We start from the raw sequence: 17,798 nt of genomic DNA on the forward strand, positions 1-17,798 counted from the left end.
AGCCATTTTTCATTACTTAATAGAAAGGAAAGCAAGAAGTCTGATCTGTAGATTCCTCCTGCGATGCTCTCCCCATAGGGTAGAACGGCTAACTTACTCTTTAGATGGCATTAGCTATCAAGGTCAAGCTCTGAAAAGCTAGGCTTTTTGGAGCTTGTTAAATTGGCCCAGACCACAGTCCCCATTGAAAAATATGGGGACTGTGGTTTAATGCAACACTTAATCCAATGCAGGATATATCCATATCTCTTCTGTTAGATGGGTGTGTTACTATAAAAATGCCTAAATGATGCGGGAAAAGCTGTTTCCGCATGGTTTATGGCTTAATTAATGGGCCCCTCTGATCGACCTACGCTTACCATGTGTGAACACAGCATGTAGGTTAGCCAATTAAGTGCCAAATTTATTTTCTCTTTCATCCACGTGAGGGGACACTGGGATGTGCTTTTCCTTGTCAAGCACCTCCTCCTTAGCAGGCTTTTCTCACCGAGGCAATGCCCGGCAAAAAGAGGAAATGGAGAAGAGAATTTAGTGCAAGCCGTCTGTCAGGCTCTAAATATTCAGGACAGCGAAGAGTTGGGAGATTCCGGACAACAGAGGACAGACTTTTCTCTCCTGAAGATCTGTTATGTATAGTGTGGACCAAATCTGATCATAGGTTTTGGGTCTCACAGTTTGCAGTCTCTTTATACGCTCCTTAGCGAGGCTACAGTGAACCGTTAGTCTCTGCCTAGGTTGGGTGCTTCCATAATGCATGCCTATCTAAGACTACCACCATGCCAATAACAAACACTGCTACCTTAATGGATTGAAGTCACCCTCAAGTCCGTTTACGTGGTGGCAGGGGCACCCATCTTAGCTTCAGCTTGGGTCAATAAAGCAGTGTTCAGGTGGCTGGAGCATTTGGCAGAGATTGCAATCTTGTAGGCTCATTTAGGATTTGCTATATCTGGTGGAGCATATCAATGAGGCCTCCAAATATTTGGGGCTTATTGGGTCTAGAATAGTCTCGACATGTCATGCTCTTTGCCTTAGAACATGGGCAGTTGACAGAGTCCAAAAGGACACTGGAGTGCCTTCCTTTCTCTGGGGATGTCTTATTCGTTATTGACCTGGATAAGATTATTTGTGTGGCCACAGGGGGGAAGAGTTCCTGTCTAGTCATTAATGCCCCCAGAGCTAAAGGTCATATGTTTCATTCCTTAGGGAAAGTAAGGACTTAAGACTTCCAGAAAACAAACTTCCACTCCTCGTCGAGGTTAGTAGAGAGGAAAACAGGAGTGGGCAGCTAGTTGTTTATTTCCAATGTTTTCAGCCAGACAAACAGCATGATGGGTAGGTCGCCAACATTAGTATTAGGACGGAATCTTTGACTACAGACATGAACATGAAACCGTTTTAGAGTTTAAGGACACCAGTGCTTTCCAAGATCTACCACTCCATCCCATTACTTTCAATTTCAGGCTCTACCTTATGGCCTGATAACACCACTGAGGGTGTTCACGAAGATCATGGCAGCGATGACCCTTCTGAGATCCGGGGGAGTGAGCCATTTCCTACTTGTATGATCTGCTAATCAGTGCAGCTTTCATGGACTTGCTGCAGGCTCAACCTTACAATCACATGGTTGGATCACTTGCTACTGTGCAAGAAATCGAACCCGACACCTTCCCAGCTGATGGGTTTCCTGGGGCTGCAGGTTGACAACTATTTGTAAAGTCTCAATCAGCTCACAGACCCGCGTTGGTTTGTTTTTTGCATGAAACACTTGGTAAAGATGGTCCTACCCTTCAAGGTGGTGCAATATTAGTAGTTCCATTTCAAAATTAGTTTAAAAATTAAACTTTTGCTAATCTGGCTGGTCAGATAATGGCGAGACTTGTTTCAGGCAGTCTACAAAAATGTGTCCGTTTCCCCACTGGTGGAGAAGGTAACCTATATTCTGTAGGATGTACTTAAATCCGCAAAATGATCAAGTCATTAGGAAGCTGTAGTTTCAGGACAGGTGGAAACTTACTACACACCTTCAGTTCTGCATCTGCCTTACACTTGGCCCTGACTAATGTTATTTGCACCTTTGTTCCATACATTTTTTTTTAATATTAAAATGCACAATTGCAAGACTTATTACACATACATTATACACACACACATACATATTACACATACACACCTTTTGAAATAAATAAATTTGCATTACAATTTGTACTGACAAACACCAGTCCTCTTTACCTACAGAATCTGTAAAAATAAATTTTCTTTTCTCAATGTGCTTGATATGACTTTCTATCATAATTTGCAGCAGTTTCTGCCTTAGTCTATTATTTTGTTCTTCTCTTCAATGAGAAACATGAATAAGATGGAGCCTACAACTATGATATTTGTTCCTTTCAAAATATATTTATTTTATTTTTCATTCAAGTCAATCTGTCACTCACCGCTATTTGTCTCTTATCGAGCTCTCCCCGTTTGTGGTGTAAGTCTGGAAGACTGATTAAAGAAATTAAAACTGCATTTTAAAATTAACAATCATACACATACCATCTATACTGTAAATGCGACATTGGGGTAATTTCAGGTGGACTTTGCTTTTCTATAAATGCTGCAGAAGCGTGGGGAATGAGGGAGCCCTCCATTGGAAATACAAGCAAGGTGAAAATGGAGAATTGTTTTAAGACGATATCAGGAGTGTATGTGAAGCTACAAATATGCTCCAGAAAACATTAATCTGGATGTATCCTTCAACACATTTTAACACGTGACTGTGATTCTGGACAGATGCTCAGAATTCTTTAGTAGCATATTTTTTTTTTCTCACATAAGCAAAATATCCCTTCATGCAAATGCTTGTTTATTTCTAAAGGACAGAAGAGCCATGTGCCCCTAAATGACGGCTGTGCACAAGACATGTCTAAAAAGACTTATACGTGCGTATGTTAGTTTCTTAAAAATGGGGTTAAGAGCGTGTAAATATTATAGTTTTTGTACTTTTTCTTCCACTATCCTGCCTGGAATATAATTCCACCATCTGTATTCCTCAGGGAATGAGATCTAAAACTTTTCTACAGTAAAACCCTCCAGCACCTTCAGTGTTCTGCCAGCAATGAGACAAAAACAAGAGGAATAGAGTAGACTGAAAAACTGACAAAGAAGTATGTTCAAAATAAGATTGCGGTCCCAAAGATAATCATGGAAAAGTGTGGCCGAACATGGCCCACACACGGTAAAAGTTGGTGCTGAAAGAAGACAGAGCAGATACCTGTACTCTAAGTGAACGCTTTTTACCCTCCCTGGATAAAAAGAAGCAGGTGGGATGCCCGAAAAGTCTGTGATGAGAACCCTCCCATTCCTTGCCCCTGCCAAGATATGACCTCCAAAACCTGTGATAGACATGGGAAGAGGAAGATTTCTGCACCCAAATCCTTGCATCAATTCATCATCAGAGTCACAACAGCTCCAGTAAGCCTTTGTGAAAGAAGGGGGCCTGAGACATGAGATTTAGTTAAAAAGGAAGACACCAAGCCAAGTCGAGAAGGGGATCAATCAGAGCAATATACCTGGCCAGTCAGGATAAAAGAATCACTCATGAACCTGACCTTCTGCAGAATTTCATGACAGAGTAGTGTTAGGAGGGTATATGAACTGATCTGGCCATAGGAGTATCAGCACATCTATAAAGAGAAACTAGACGCCATGCCAGCAGGTCTATCTTTGGCAACCCTCACATCTACCTTATCCCAAAAAACCTCAGGGTGAAGTCACCACTTGTTGGGATCCAGGCTTTGACAGCTCAGAAAGTCTACCTCCAAGTTGCCGTCACACAGGCTGTAGAGCGTTAAAGATTGCTGAAACAAATGTCTCCACTCATTGTCCATCTGTATCCTGGGGTCTGACCCTAAAAGGAAAATTATTGAGGTGATCAGAGTCGGGTATATGGCAAAGTTCCAAAATAATAATCAGAAAAGTGGAATCCTGTTGAGACCACATTCCTCAAACGTGACAGAGAGGAATTACCCACAGGACTAAACATTGTTGCCCATTGTCATTATCTGTCAGATAAGGACTCCCTACCAACTGATCTATCCACAATCCTTGGGAGGTAACCACCCTGCAGGACAGTTAGATGGAGTGGCTGAGAGATCTGTTTCTAGAGCATGGTCTGTAGAAAATACAGGTGAAATTGCAAGGATAGGGGACCAACTTCAGTGTGTAGACCATCGCCCCCACAGCACCCAATTGTGGAGTTTGGATTGATTAGAAGATGAGATATTAGGTGAAAAAGTTGTCAACCTTTATCCTGGCGAAGGAACATCCAGTGTCATACCATATCAAAAAGGAAACTTTGAAAACCATGGGGGTATACAGCATCAGAAACTTGGGAATGCTGGGGCTCTATTTTGGGCACCAAGTGGAAACCACTGACTATTATGGCGCTATGGAACAGGGAAGATTATTGCAGTAATCAAATGCCCTTGGATATTAATGTTATAATCTTTCTTGTGAACAGGACTTTGGGAACCCAGGACAGAAATAATTGGTTGAGAGGAAGTGCTGAAAACAATATTCTATAGCCTCTGGAAATTATGTTGAACACTCAAAGGTTGGGCATGGAATAAGACCGGGCATAGCCAAATTTAATAGGCAAACCCTATCCTCTATTGAGCCCATAAAACTCAGCTGGTATAGTAGGTTACAAAGTCTACCACGCAGAAGTAAGGTAGTATTTCCTTGTGTGATATCTTTGATGATCTTCTCCATATTAGCCCCAAACAAGGCCTTTCCTAAAGGACAGAATGGGACATTTTGAGTCTATGTTCCATATAGAACAATGTGGGAGTCTAACCACCAGCTCTGATCTGGGCATGCTGTTCTGTAGTTCCTAAGAGCTTTTACACCTAATTGAATGTTGTCTTTGCAACCAGATTGCAGCAGAGAGTGGTCTAAGTGTTGATCCTGAAGTGGTTAAAAATGCTTATCAGTAGCCATTCCATTCTCTTGTCCAAGGGGTCATTCAAGGTTGAGACATCTGGGAGAAGAATCATAGAGCCAAAGGATCGGTGAGTCAACTGCAGACAGAGTTCCCCAGCATTCAAGGTCACCCTTGGAAAAGGGTACCAAAGCAAATCAAAATAAGACAACGCTTAGCTGGATTGCCCATTTCCCCAAAACCAAATTGTTACAGAACTGATCCTGAGATAAACAAATGGTAGCAGGTCCATTTCTTCAGAATGGAATGTTGAGGCTAGTTCTGGTCTTTGGGATCCTACATGTTAAGAGGTTGGAGAGTACAGCCCCAATAAGAAAGTCAATGGCCTTGGTCACCTGGAAAAATAGGAATTTTTTTTTACTTACGTAAAATCCGTTTCTCTTAGTCCATTGGGGGACACCGGGGACATTAGTTTATAGAGTAGGGACAGGGCGAACTGGCACTTTAAACTTCTGTTTAACTAAGTCCTAGCTCCTCCCCCCTTTATACCCCGCTTCCTGCTAGCCTCAGTTTATGTATAACCAAGCCCACAGAAAGCGGAGATAAAAGAGAAAACAAGAAAATAAAATAAAATTAAAAAAACAATAACATTCTCTTAACAAGACACCATGTCAAACAGTAGGAGAAACCACAGCGGTAAGGGTGTGCGCCCGGTGTCCCCAATGGACTAAGAGAAAAGGTTTTTATGTAAGAACAAAAATCACTTTCTCTATCCTCCCTTGGGGGACACCGGGGACATCACAAAGCTGCTTTACGTGAGCGAATGCTCAGAAGAAACAGCACAAAGCACCTTCCTTCCAAAACTTGCATCCTTGGATGTAAGCACATTAAACTTGTAAAACCTAGTGAATGTGTGTACAGAAGACCACACAGCTGTTCAGTGGAGGCACCATGGCGGGTCGCCCAGGAAGCATTTACAAACCCTGTAGAGTGCACCTGCAGATTATCTGGTACAGGCTCCCCAGCCCTACTATAAGCCTGACGGATAACAGTTGTAATCCACCTAGAAATAGTCACCTTAGAAGCTGGCCAGCCTCTCTTGTGAGCATTGTAGAGAATTAAAAGAAGCTCAGTCTTGCGCACATTCTAAGACCTTCGCACATAAATGCGCAAGGTTCGGACAACACTGAGATAATGAATAGAATCGTTTTTCCGAAGACCTAGAATTAGTCAGGGCAGGAATGACAATGTCTTGATTTAAATGAAATCTAGACACGACCTAAGGAAGGAAAGAAGGCTTGGCTCGAATAACTGCTCTGTTTTCATGCAAAACAAAAAGAGGAGACATGCTAGATAAAGCTGTAAGATCTGAAACTCTTCTTGTCGTAGAAATGGTCAAAAGAAAGACCGTCTTCCAGGTTAGAAATTTGAATTCCACTGTATTCAAGGGTTCAAAAGACAGATGCTGTAAAGCATTCAACACCAAATTTAAATCTCATGGTGCTTCCGGAGGAACATATGGAGGTTGTACATGGAGCACGCCCTGAATCAAAGTGTACACATCAGGTATGACAGCGAGTCTTCTTTGAAAGGTCAGGTGTCAGCCCTTTTGGTCTTCTTTCAAAGAACTAAGGCGCAAACCTGCATCCGTTGTGATCAAGGTCCAATCCCAAATTGAGAATGGGCATCCCCTGGAGAGATTTCGTTTGTGCAACCACCAAAGAAGCGACTGACGCACTTGCGGAGACAGGCGGAATACCTGGCCCGCCAGATTCAGATGAAATTTGTAGCATTGTCACAGAAGTTCCAACTGGAATTACTGTGCAGGAAACTGAGCAAACTGGACCGCCTTGAAAGTCGATACCATCTTGCCCAGAACTCTCATGCCGAAATGCACAGAGGGCTGTTTTGCCTCCAACAGAGAGATTTCACCATTTTCTGCAAGGCTAGAATTTTGTCCTGAGGTAAGAACACCCATCGTTGTTGGGTGTTGAATAAAAGACACAAAAATATCATCCGCTGGGATGGGATCAACTTGGACTTTTTGAAGTTGAGAATCCAACCATGAGATTCTAGAGTCTGGATCACTACTTTGATGTGCGACTAGAGTACCTCTGGAGATTCTACCTTTAAAAGAAGATTGTCCAGGTAAGGGATGATTGTAATCCCCTAGGATGTTAGTAGCCGTTAGTAGAGTAGCCATGACCGCCATGATCTTGGTGAAGATACACGGGGCCGTGGCCAGCCCAAAGGGAAGAGCCTGAAACTGGAAGTGCTTTGACCGAACCGCAAACCTCAAGAGGGACTGATGACCCTTCCAGATAGGAACATTGAGATAGGCATCCTTGATGCCTAGAGCCACCATGAATTCTCCCTCTTCCATGCTGTGAATGACCAAGCGCAAAGATTCCATCTTGAACTTGGGCACTCTGACCCGAGTGTTCAATGATTTTACATTCATCTAAGAGCCGTCTGGTTTTGGCACGAGAAAAAGGTTGGAATAAAAACACAAACCTTTTTGGTAATCTGGGACCGGAAAAATTACACTGGAAGAGAGGAGGGATTGGATCGCTTCTCGTAAAGCCAATCGCTTTCGTGGACAAGTGTGAAGCCCTGTGGAAAAGAACCGCCTAGGTTGCTTGACTGATAATGGAGTCAAGTTGAGGGCCAAACAAAACATCCCCAGAAAAAGGAATGGTTTCAAGAGCCTTTTTAGACTCAACATCAACCTACCAGGACTTAAGTCAGAGCGTCTGACGAGCTGAGACTGCAGAAACAGAGATGCGTGCCCCAATCAGTCCCGCGTGCAGAGCTGCTTTGCCTAAATCTGTCGCCCTCTGAATCTGCTCCACTAATGGAAGCAGTTCAGAGGATGGCCTGCCTGCCAAACCTTCAGACAGCTGTTCTGACCAGTGTTCTACAGCTTTGTTCAACTACGCCGACGCCAAGGCAGGCCTCAGAGCGGTACCTGCTGCCACGAAAATAGACTTAATGATGGTACAGACCGTAAGGTTGAGGCTGTCCTTAAGAGTGGCTGCATTAGAAAGAGGAATAGTAGTTACCTTGGCAGGAGCATCTACATATGGAGGAGCCTCCTATTTAGCGAGAACCCCAGGAGGAAAAGGATAACACGACTGCAATTGCCGAGATACTTGGAACTTCCTATATGGGGAAGCCCAAGGCTCAGCCAACAAATCTTCCAATTGGGAAGAAGCGGGGAAAGAGAAAAGATTTATTTTTCAGGCGTGCAAAAAGAGAAGCCTCTGCAGCATCAGGAACCTCTTTCTCAGGAAAATCAAGTACCTGACGCACAGCCTGTATTAACTCCTCCACACTATGATGATCAGTATGAACCTCCTACACCACAGAAAGAGCATCCATGTAGAATCCACCGCTAATTCACCCTCCTCCTGGGAACAACAGTCAGAATCTGACTCAGTTCCCTGTAGGGGTGCCACCACCCGCTTGCGCTTACGTGAGGAAGATGGTGTAGCAGATTGCAATATTCTCTCTAAGGAGGAAGAGACTGAAACCAAACCTTGTACTGAAGATGCAAGTCCCCGTACCCAAGCTTGTTCTACAGACTCCGCCGGGGTAGAAACAGTCAAAACCTGACTTAGCAAACCAAAACTCATCACATTCACCACAGTGGAAGCGGAATTAGGAGAAGGAGCGGCCACAGCCTGAGACCGCACCAACTGGGCAAGTTCAGCCAGAATATTGTAAAGAGACCGAGTCCAGGTGGTTTCCGCTGTATCTGAACCAACAGCTGCTGTTTCACACGGTGTGCAATCTGAAGGCTGACAAGCTGCACACAGAGCCTGCGCGCCTGACTGCCCAGACGGTAGCTTAACATTACAGGCAGCACAGGTGAGACTCACCATAGAAGTAACACCAGCCTTAACATGTCGGATAAGGGAAAGTCCATGCAGGTTAACAGCTGGGACAAAAACACACAGTGTAATAAACAGTGAACAAAACACAGTATAGACGACAAGCAGCACACAAATCTAATACAGATAGTGAGCCTGCAATACAGCCAAACAGCCCCACAGACTAAAAGACAAAACCCTGGAAAACAACAACCCCCAAACCTGTACCATACAGGACTCAGGACAGAAAAGGGGAGAAGCTGGAGCTGTACAATAGCGGCCTATTCTGGTGTCTGGGAGCGGTGATTGACAGCCGCATCTTAGCTCATTGAGCTGCCGGCTGTCAGGCACAGGAAGCAGAAAGCCTCCTATTAGCAAAAAAATAACAGAATTGGGCTGCTACTCAGCCCAGACGCAGCCCGTTCGCCGGGCACTTAAACTAAACTGAGGCTAGCAGGAAGTCAGGTATAGAAGGGGAGGAGCTAGGGCTTGAATAGAAATTTAAAGTGCCAGTTCGCCCTGTTTCTACTCTATATCCCAATGTCCCTGGTGTCCCCCAAGGGAGGATAGAGAAATATAGTTTAATCCCAACTGAGTTGCAGAGTCGTCCTGGACCATAACCTCATTGTAATTCTTGGCTTCTCCATTTTAGTCCACTAACTTATCCAAAGTGATTTCAAGCAGCCTAACCCAGGGAAGGGAAGGCGCTTTGTCAGATTCAGGCATATAAGTCTACCTTCCTCAAAAGGTCAGAGATGGGCTGAATTAAGACCCTTGCCAGGATGGAAGTAAAAGCTATACTTGGTTCCAGCCTTGTGGTCTTCCACCAGGAATGGGAGGCAGAACATTTGATCTATAGAGTCAACAAATAAATCAATCATTCTCATTGGGCAGCTGAAGCAGCCCCTCAGTAGAGGTTTTAGTAGGAAATTCAGTAAATAAAAAAAAGAAGGGATAAGGAGGGCAAGGTTCTATAGCCACCTACAATGCAAGACGCTGAAAATAAAACTGCAGAGGAGCAGGAGGGTTATAGAAGAGAAGTTTTGTTTTCTTACAGTGCTCTGCCTTCTAGTAGACTATCAAGCTTTCTGGGAACTTACTGTGTCCTTGTTTTTCGATCTGGTGAACCTAATGAAACTACATATCATAAACTTTGGGAAATCAGAATGTGGGATGTCACGCGGAAGTTTCTAAAAAACGTTTGCGAGTATACCTAGAAGGGAGAAGGGATTGTGTCAGGCATCTTTACTTACCCCTAATATGGAACTCACCAACTGTTTGTGTTTGAATTCATTTATGTTTATTGTACTTTTTTGTTTATTCAGTTACTTTCTTTTACTGTTTGTGCCTATTTAGAAGGAGCGCCAGTCCTACCCTTATTTTTTTAACTGATTTGTAACGAATGAGCAATTTCGAACCGGTTGAAACATTTTGGAATAATTTTAGGAAACTTTCTGCAATACAAGGAATCATGCAACCACTACTGTAAATAAAAAAATATTAAGTCACAATGGATGTCTGAACCATATAAATGTACTTGTCTGTGTCTTATTGTCTTTATAATATCCTTCTAATATCCATATAATTCCCAGTAGAGAGAACATTATTATCATTAAGATTTGTTTGACCAAATCTGGTAGAGTAATCTTTAATTAAAGGTGAAATGTAAAATGTATTTTATGACAGATAAAGAAAAGGATACTTGTTAAATACTCCAACATAGTCACATCCCATATGTATTCGTAGTATGAATCCATTGCATCATGGCTGTAAAAAAGGAGACGCAAAACATTAAAAAGAAACAAAAAAACACAACAACCTTTACTTGTCACAAGTAGTAGGCGACAAAGCAAATCTTAATGGATATGAAAAGACAAGATGGTACAACTGATGAGTGAATATACAAGAGACCATCTTCTGCTGACTGGAGACTGCAATGTATCACAGCATATATGGTACTGTTCTGTATATGGGGCGTGCAATTACATTTCTACAACTATGTGACTGCTCTTTGCTGATATTTCATACGATATGGTATATAAATGACAAGAGGATTAAAAAAAACTGGAGCGTATTACAGAAAAATTCTTTACTCCGTTGCAAAATGGGGACACAGACTAACACTGGGATTAAGCACCAGCCACAGGGGGAAGGGCACTCTGCAACTAATATCTGCAGCACCTTCCTACCAAAGGTCGTCTGAGCACCTGATAAAACTGTGAGGAAGTGTGTAAGGAAGACCTTTGAAAAGAACCACGACTCATCCACTACCATGAACGAGTCATGGTGGCACACTATCAGTGTGCCAGCCCTGCTTTGGTCAGTCCCAGGCAGGGAGAATCAATGTAATGCTCTACCTAGTGATCTTCAGTGCTCTTTGATATGATCTTAGCTGCTTAAAGCGTAGTACTGTGTACTTAATGTGTACTTAGTAATTTAACCTCTATGTTGTGAGGGCTACAGGACAGCCCCCACCGCTTGGTGACCTCTGGTTCCAGGGTCTGTCAACTTAGCAATTTTCATTCTGGGAATTGAAAATTAGTATGCACACTTTCTAACAGAGTGGCCTCTGTTCCTTCCACCAGAGGCATATTCTCAGCACTTCCGGCACTGCTAGTGCTGAAATGATGATTTATAAACATTGTACGATTAGGCTGTTAGTCCTTTGCTGGCAAGGTGATGAGACCATGCCTGAACGGCTAGATGGATCATGAACACTGATGGACAACAGAGAATCCACTGGCCCTTCAAACAACTATGGAGTTGGCCAAGATTCAAGCAACACATTTTCATACGTCAAGGGCTGCATCTTCCAGGTAGGACGATGGCTTCTGGAGATGGTCTGTCTAATGAAACATGAGCACAGGAACTGTGTGAAGGTCTCCAAGACACCTTCTCCCCTGACTGCATGTGGTTAGCTGCAGATTCAAACATACTATCAGTGAACTTCTGATAGGAGTTCTGTTCAGGTTGATATGGTAGACATATGACTAAAACCAGTCCCTATGGAGAAGGTGGAATAAAAACAGGTAAAGGGTTGTCGGAAGCAGGACTCTGTAGCTCTCTCTGTGGCTGATCTACACAAGAGACATATGAAGCACCTCTAGTCCCCCAGGAGGGAAAAGTGAGCCATCAACGCATCACCTGCAAGTCTTACAATGGAACCAGGTGAGTAGAGGTCTACATGCACATAAACAGCTGCTGATGCTAACTCTCTGTCACGGTCTTCTCTTCAACCTTTTACCAATAATACCCCTTCATCACACTCCCCAGAGGAAGAGAAGCAGCAGGAAATGATGTAAATGCCATTCTGCGAGTTGCAGGCAAAGCCTGAAAGCAAAGTGAAAGCAATAACAATTTTTAGGCGATGATGGTCACATTCATCATCTTTAAATTCCCTTGTGTGTAAGTGGAGGCGAGTAGAGGTGTATTCTGCTGTAACCAAGTGCCTTGCCATCTGTGGGCGGTGCTTAACTACACCTATAAGTCAGTGTTCCCATTGGCTGAAGGAAAAATATCAGCTATAGCTGATTGATTGATTGATTGATTCATTCATTCATTGGCTATGACATTTTGTGAAATCTTTCCCCACATCCAAGTCAACAACTTGTGAATGATTGTCTGAGTAACTGGAACTATTCTGACATTAAAAGGGGCCAAACTAAAGGAAATACAATATAGTGCAGCTCACATCTACTAAAATATGGTTTAATTTTATCATTCTATGCCTTCCATATACCTTCACTGTTATTAGTCATCTTATTTGTAACAAAGGACTTGCTTTACAGCCTATGTAGATTCTGGACAGTAGCAGGAATGGTTTACACACGGTTTGATAAGAATCTACATACATACCACATATAATGGAGATGAATTACCGCATTTGTTTGGTTCCAAAAGGCTTTTGTAATCAATGCTAGAGTGAAACTACCCAAATAATTCCATTTATAACTTGCTTTTACCTATTTTGCTCTTGCAAGGCTTTAAAGGCAGTCTTATAATCAACTTCTCTGAGGAACTGGCATAGTATAGCAACCTGCAAAACAAAATAAAACCATTAAAACTATTTCATAGCAGCCTCTATGGAATGTTCTAATTGCCCAGAATTCTATAGAGCATTTAGATAGCGTCCCCTCATACCTGTGTGTGGCAGTTCAGCAGAGAACAGCACTTTATCATCCTCTTAATCACCTGCATATAAAAAAGATACGCCAATCACTAAAACATAGTCCCTCGATTTATCCAATGAACATTGCATGTCTACCTCTAACCACCAGACTGTGCTTTGCATTGTATTGTTCCTGTCTAGTTCTGAAACTGCAGCCGAGGGGGTTACAAGATTCAGTGACATATTTTCAATATTATTTGACAATTGTCAATATTAAACGTGGGGATCAATACTATGAAAATAATAATTGCATGCACAATTTATCACTTGTTCGCTATAATTGCCCAGTAAATAAATCTATCAATCATTTATGGACTACAGAATTGATCGTGAACACTTTCCAACATCATAAATCCTGCATAATTTGCTGTTGTACAAATGTCTTATTTTTCTGAAATATTTTATTAGTCTTTCACTAGGGAAAAAATAGCAACCTGACTGCATGGAATCCCATGACAGGGTTCCACAGTGGTTAGTATTGCTCTTTCACAGTGCTGGAGCCCTATCTGTGTTGAGTTTGTATGTTCTTCCTGTGTTTATGTGGGTTTCCACTGGGTGCTCCATTTTCCCCCCATAGTCCATACACATACTGGTTGGTTAATTGGTTTCGGACAATACGGACCCTAGAGTGTGAGTCTGTGATAGGGAATTTACACTGTAAGCCCCAATAGGTCAGGTCTGTACAGCTCTGTGTAATACGAATTGAGCCATTTTATAATGAATACAACTTTAATAAACCATAAAATGCAAAGTACAGAAGAAGAAAAAAAAAAAAAAAGAGTAAATATGTCAGTCTGCCAAGGCTCATAGCGCTGTGTGTGTTGTTACTCACCTGGTCTGTATAGACATCTGGAGGAACTTGCTTAGTGAAGAAATCAGAGGAGACTGCCCCCGACTGAAGATAATAGTTTAAAGCAGCAGAATACTGGTTGCTTGCTATGAAAAAAAATACACACAAAATATATAAGTTTGGCATAGAGATGGAGATAGAATAGTGTTCTTTATCCACAGCAACCTGAACAAACAATTATATAATACTGAAGCAAAAAACATAGGCAGTCTTAACCCAGTGCCACGTAGCACAAGTTTATAGCCATTCATTGGAGAAGCTTTGATGTAAATATTGTTGCAAACTTGCTATGCTTTTATTATATACTAGTTATTCTCTATTATCCAGAGTACAACAAGAGCGTCAGGTAATAGGTCTAGTAGATAAGAACCAAAACATGACCATGGTGTTGGGCCTTTAATGAACTCTTTTGCTTTTTCTGTGTAAAGGCCTCCTGTGCCAGGTAAAGACTGATTGCATACAGTATTTTATAAAAGAAGGTCTGCATTCATCCAGACACCCACCACGTCCAGCTGAGAGTAGTCCAGAGCCCACAAACTGGGCTGACCAAACATTTACCCAAGCCAATGCATAATGGGGTTGTAGAAATATGGGGACATATATTAAGTCAATGCAGGTTCTAAGAGGAGATGGGACACCAAAAATGAAAATAACCTGTTACTGAAGGATGTCAGCATATAGGGACATGATGCCGGCTCGCTGTATTTATAACTCTATAGGAACTAGTGTAAGGATTCTTATTATCCTAGCACTGTATCTATAACAGCCGTACGTGACCCATTATTGTGGTTTATAGGCCTTCACTCACCAAAATATAAGTCTGCCTGGATGATGAGCCAGGAATGGTTGTTGGAATTTATGGATAATGTGTACTTCACCAACTCTTTTACAGTGACAGCAACAGCATCAAAGTCTACAGACTGAAGGCTGAGGAGAGGGAGACAAGGGAATAAGAGACATGTGGCTGGACATTGTCATGTTATTTACTTACATTCTAACTTTAGTAAATGTCTAATATATAGATAGTAATGAGAATAGTGTGGCATCGGTGAGAGTCAGTGTAGACTTCTGCAAGTATGGGACGCAGTGAACATACTGGGGAATACTGTACAGTGCGCTACAGTGAGTTTAGGGGTAGGTCAAAAAAGTATTCTGTAAGGGAAGGTACAGTGGGGTTAGTGTAGGGCTATGTGAGGATGAGATACACTGACGGTACTGGGAGATTCTGTAAGGGAAGGTACAGTGAGGTTAGTGTAGGGCTATGTGAGGGTGAGATACAGTGACGGTACTGGGAGATTCTGTAAGGGAAGGTACAGTGAGGTTAGTGTAGGGCTATGTGAGGGTGAGATACAGTGACAGTACTGGGAGATTCTGTAAGGGAAGGTACAGTGAGGTTAGTGTAGGGCTATGTGAGGGTGAGATACAGTGACGGTACTGGGAGATTCTGCAAGGGAAGGTACAGTGAGGTTAGTGTAGGGCTATGTGAGGATGAGATACAGTGACGGTACTGGGAGATTCTGTAAGGGAAGGTACAGTGAGGTTAGTGTAGGGCTATGTGAGGGTGAGATACAGTGACGGTACTGGGAGATTCTGTAAGGGAAGGTACAGTGAGGTTAGTGTAGGGCTATGTGAGGGTGAGATACAGTGACGGTACTGGAAGATTCTGTAAGGGAAGGTACAGTGAGGTTAGTGTAGGGCTATGTGAGGATGAGATACAGTGACGGTACTGGGAGATTCTGTAAGGGAAGGTACAGTGAGGTTAGTATAGGGCTATGTGAGGGTGAGATACAGTGACAGTACTGGGAGATTCTGTAAGGGAAGGTACAGTGAGGTTAGTGTAGGGCTATGTGAGGGTGAGATACAGTGACAGTACTGGGATATTCTGTAAGGGAAGGTACAGTGAGGTTAGTGTAGGGCTATGTTAGGGTGAGATACAGTGACGGTACTGGGAGATTCTGTAAGGAAAGGTACAGTGAGGTTAGTGTAGGGCTATGTGAGGGTGAGATACAGTGACGGTACTGGGAGATTCTGTAAGGGAAGGTACAGTGAGGTTAGTGTAGGGCTATGTTAGGGTGAGATACAGTGACGGTACTGGGAGGTTCTGTAAGGGAAGGTACAGGGAGGTTAGTATAGGGCTATGTGAGGATGAGATACAGTGACAGTACTGGGAGATTCTGTAAGGGAAGGTACAGTGAGGTTAGTATAGGGCTATGTGAGGGTGAGATACAGTGACAGTACTGGGAGATTCTGTAAGGGAAGGTACAGTGAGGTTAGTATAGGGCTATGTGAGGGTGAGATACAGTGACAGTACTGGGAGATTCTGTAAGGGAAGGTACAGTGAGGTTAGTGTAGGGCTATGTGAGGGTGAGATACAGTGACGGTACTGGGAGATTCTGTAAGGGAAGGTACAGTGAGGTTAGTATAGGGCTATGTGAGGATGAGATACAGTGACAGTACTGGGAGATTCTGTAAGGGAAGGTAGGGTTATGTAAGGGTGGGATGCACTGAGGATACCACTGGATTCTTAATTTAAAAGTAAGGTTAGTGTAAGCAAGTGACAAAACCCAGGTACAGCAATACAATGTGTGATGTAGAGGACAAGAGAAAATAAAAAATTGGAAAAATTAAATGAAATCATGTTGCTTGATCTATAAAAACAAACCCAATCCACAGGAAAATTATACCTTCTTAAAGGATTAAGAATCCCTAGATAAAATCCACAAGAGAATTTCAGTGTGAAACCAGTATAACAGGATTTACTCCAATAATTACTGGCTGGGATTAAGAGCCTGGCAGAGCACTGAGAGACTGTTGGAGATGATAACCCTCTTGGGTGTTACCACTGTTGGTCTTTCCTGCTCATATCTGGCAGCTGTACAAGGATCTCTTCCTATGTACTACACACTCTCCGACACTGGACTAAGCAACAGCTGAGGACACGTGGTAAAAACAAACAATAGTTTATGCGTTTCATCCACCGGGACTTTGATAGAAAACTTTGCTGAAGACATGCTGGACTACGTCAACTACTGGGGAAGTGATCTTAGTTTTTCCTGCTCTGACAGTTGTACAAACATATCCAGGTGAATAATCATCCATAAAAACCCAGGTCGTTATTCACACGTCAGCTGATCCCCAGGGAAGGGAGGAGGAGAGCAGACAATGGTTAACACCCTTAATACTCTGCCAGGCTCCTAATCTGACGCAATAAGTCTAATTGATTCTTTTTATACTTTCTTGTTCAAATTCCATGTCTATTAAATACTTCTCATAAGATACAACAAAAGGCAGAAACGAGAAAGAAATAAAACATATAAAAAGGAAGTACCTAATATAAAAAAGGCGGCCTGGAGAGGTGGTAGAGGAAGGGGGGGGGAACAATGAAACATTTTCAGAGTACAGACTGTGGATTTAAGTCACAAAATGAATCCATATTACTTAACCGAAGGTATAAAGTTAAACCATGTTCATAAATCAAGCTAGACAGCCCCCACTACAGGATGACAAATTTAGTCTTCAAGACTGATTAACATAAGTTTGCCTACCCACTCTATTGTGCAGATGTCGGCAATCCACCACTCAGATATCGGCGGAGGGCTAGGGCCTACCGTAGTTAAGAGGTGTCTACAGGTGCCCTTTATGAGGGAGAAGTGACTACTACCATATATAAAAGCAGAGGTGAACGGTCATTAAAGTCAATGACCTTTTTAATGAACCAAATCACTTTTTCCCAAAAGGATGAGCCTTTACACAATCTCAGTGGTGACATACAAACGGGTGTATCCGTTGTAGCACAGCAAGAACTCTGTATTATGATGCAATGATTTTGGAGATGGTCTCTTGTGTCTTACTGGTAATAGAGACTTTATAAATAAATAGGCAGCTTTTGGACCATTAAGATGTTGTTAATTTTCTGCCTAGTTTTTACTCTCATTGGGCACTAATGCCCAAGCATCAGCGGTAGTGTATGTATAGGCGATG

General features: G+C 42.5%; 1 protein-coding gene across 1 annotated transcript in view; it reads right to left on the bottom strand.

The window, feature by feature from the left end:
- INTS8 (integrator complex subunit 8) overlaps positions 1–17,798 on the bottom strand; it is a 60,724-nt gene that overhangs the window by 2,084 nt on the left and 40,842 nt on the right. The window contains 6 exon segments of the mRNA XM_075213830.1: positions 2,439–2,482; positions 10,502–10,566; positions 12,762–12,835; positions 12,940–12,990; positions 13,800–13,903; positions 14,626–14,744. Of these exon segments, the coding sequence (XP_075069931.1) occupies positions 2,439–2,482; positions 10,502–10,566; positions 12,762–12,835; positions 12,940–12,990; positions 13,800–13,903; positions 14,626–14,744 (457 nt within the window).

The sequence above is a fragment of the Mixophyes fleayi genome, chromosome 5, assembly GCF_038048845.1.
Source record: "Mixophyes fleayi isolate aMixFle1 chromosome 5, aMixFle1.hap1, whole genome shotgun sequence".
NCBI lineage: Eukaryota > Metazoa > Chordata > Amphibia > Anura > Limnodynastidae > Mixophyes > Mixophyes fleayi.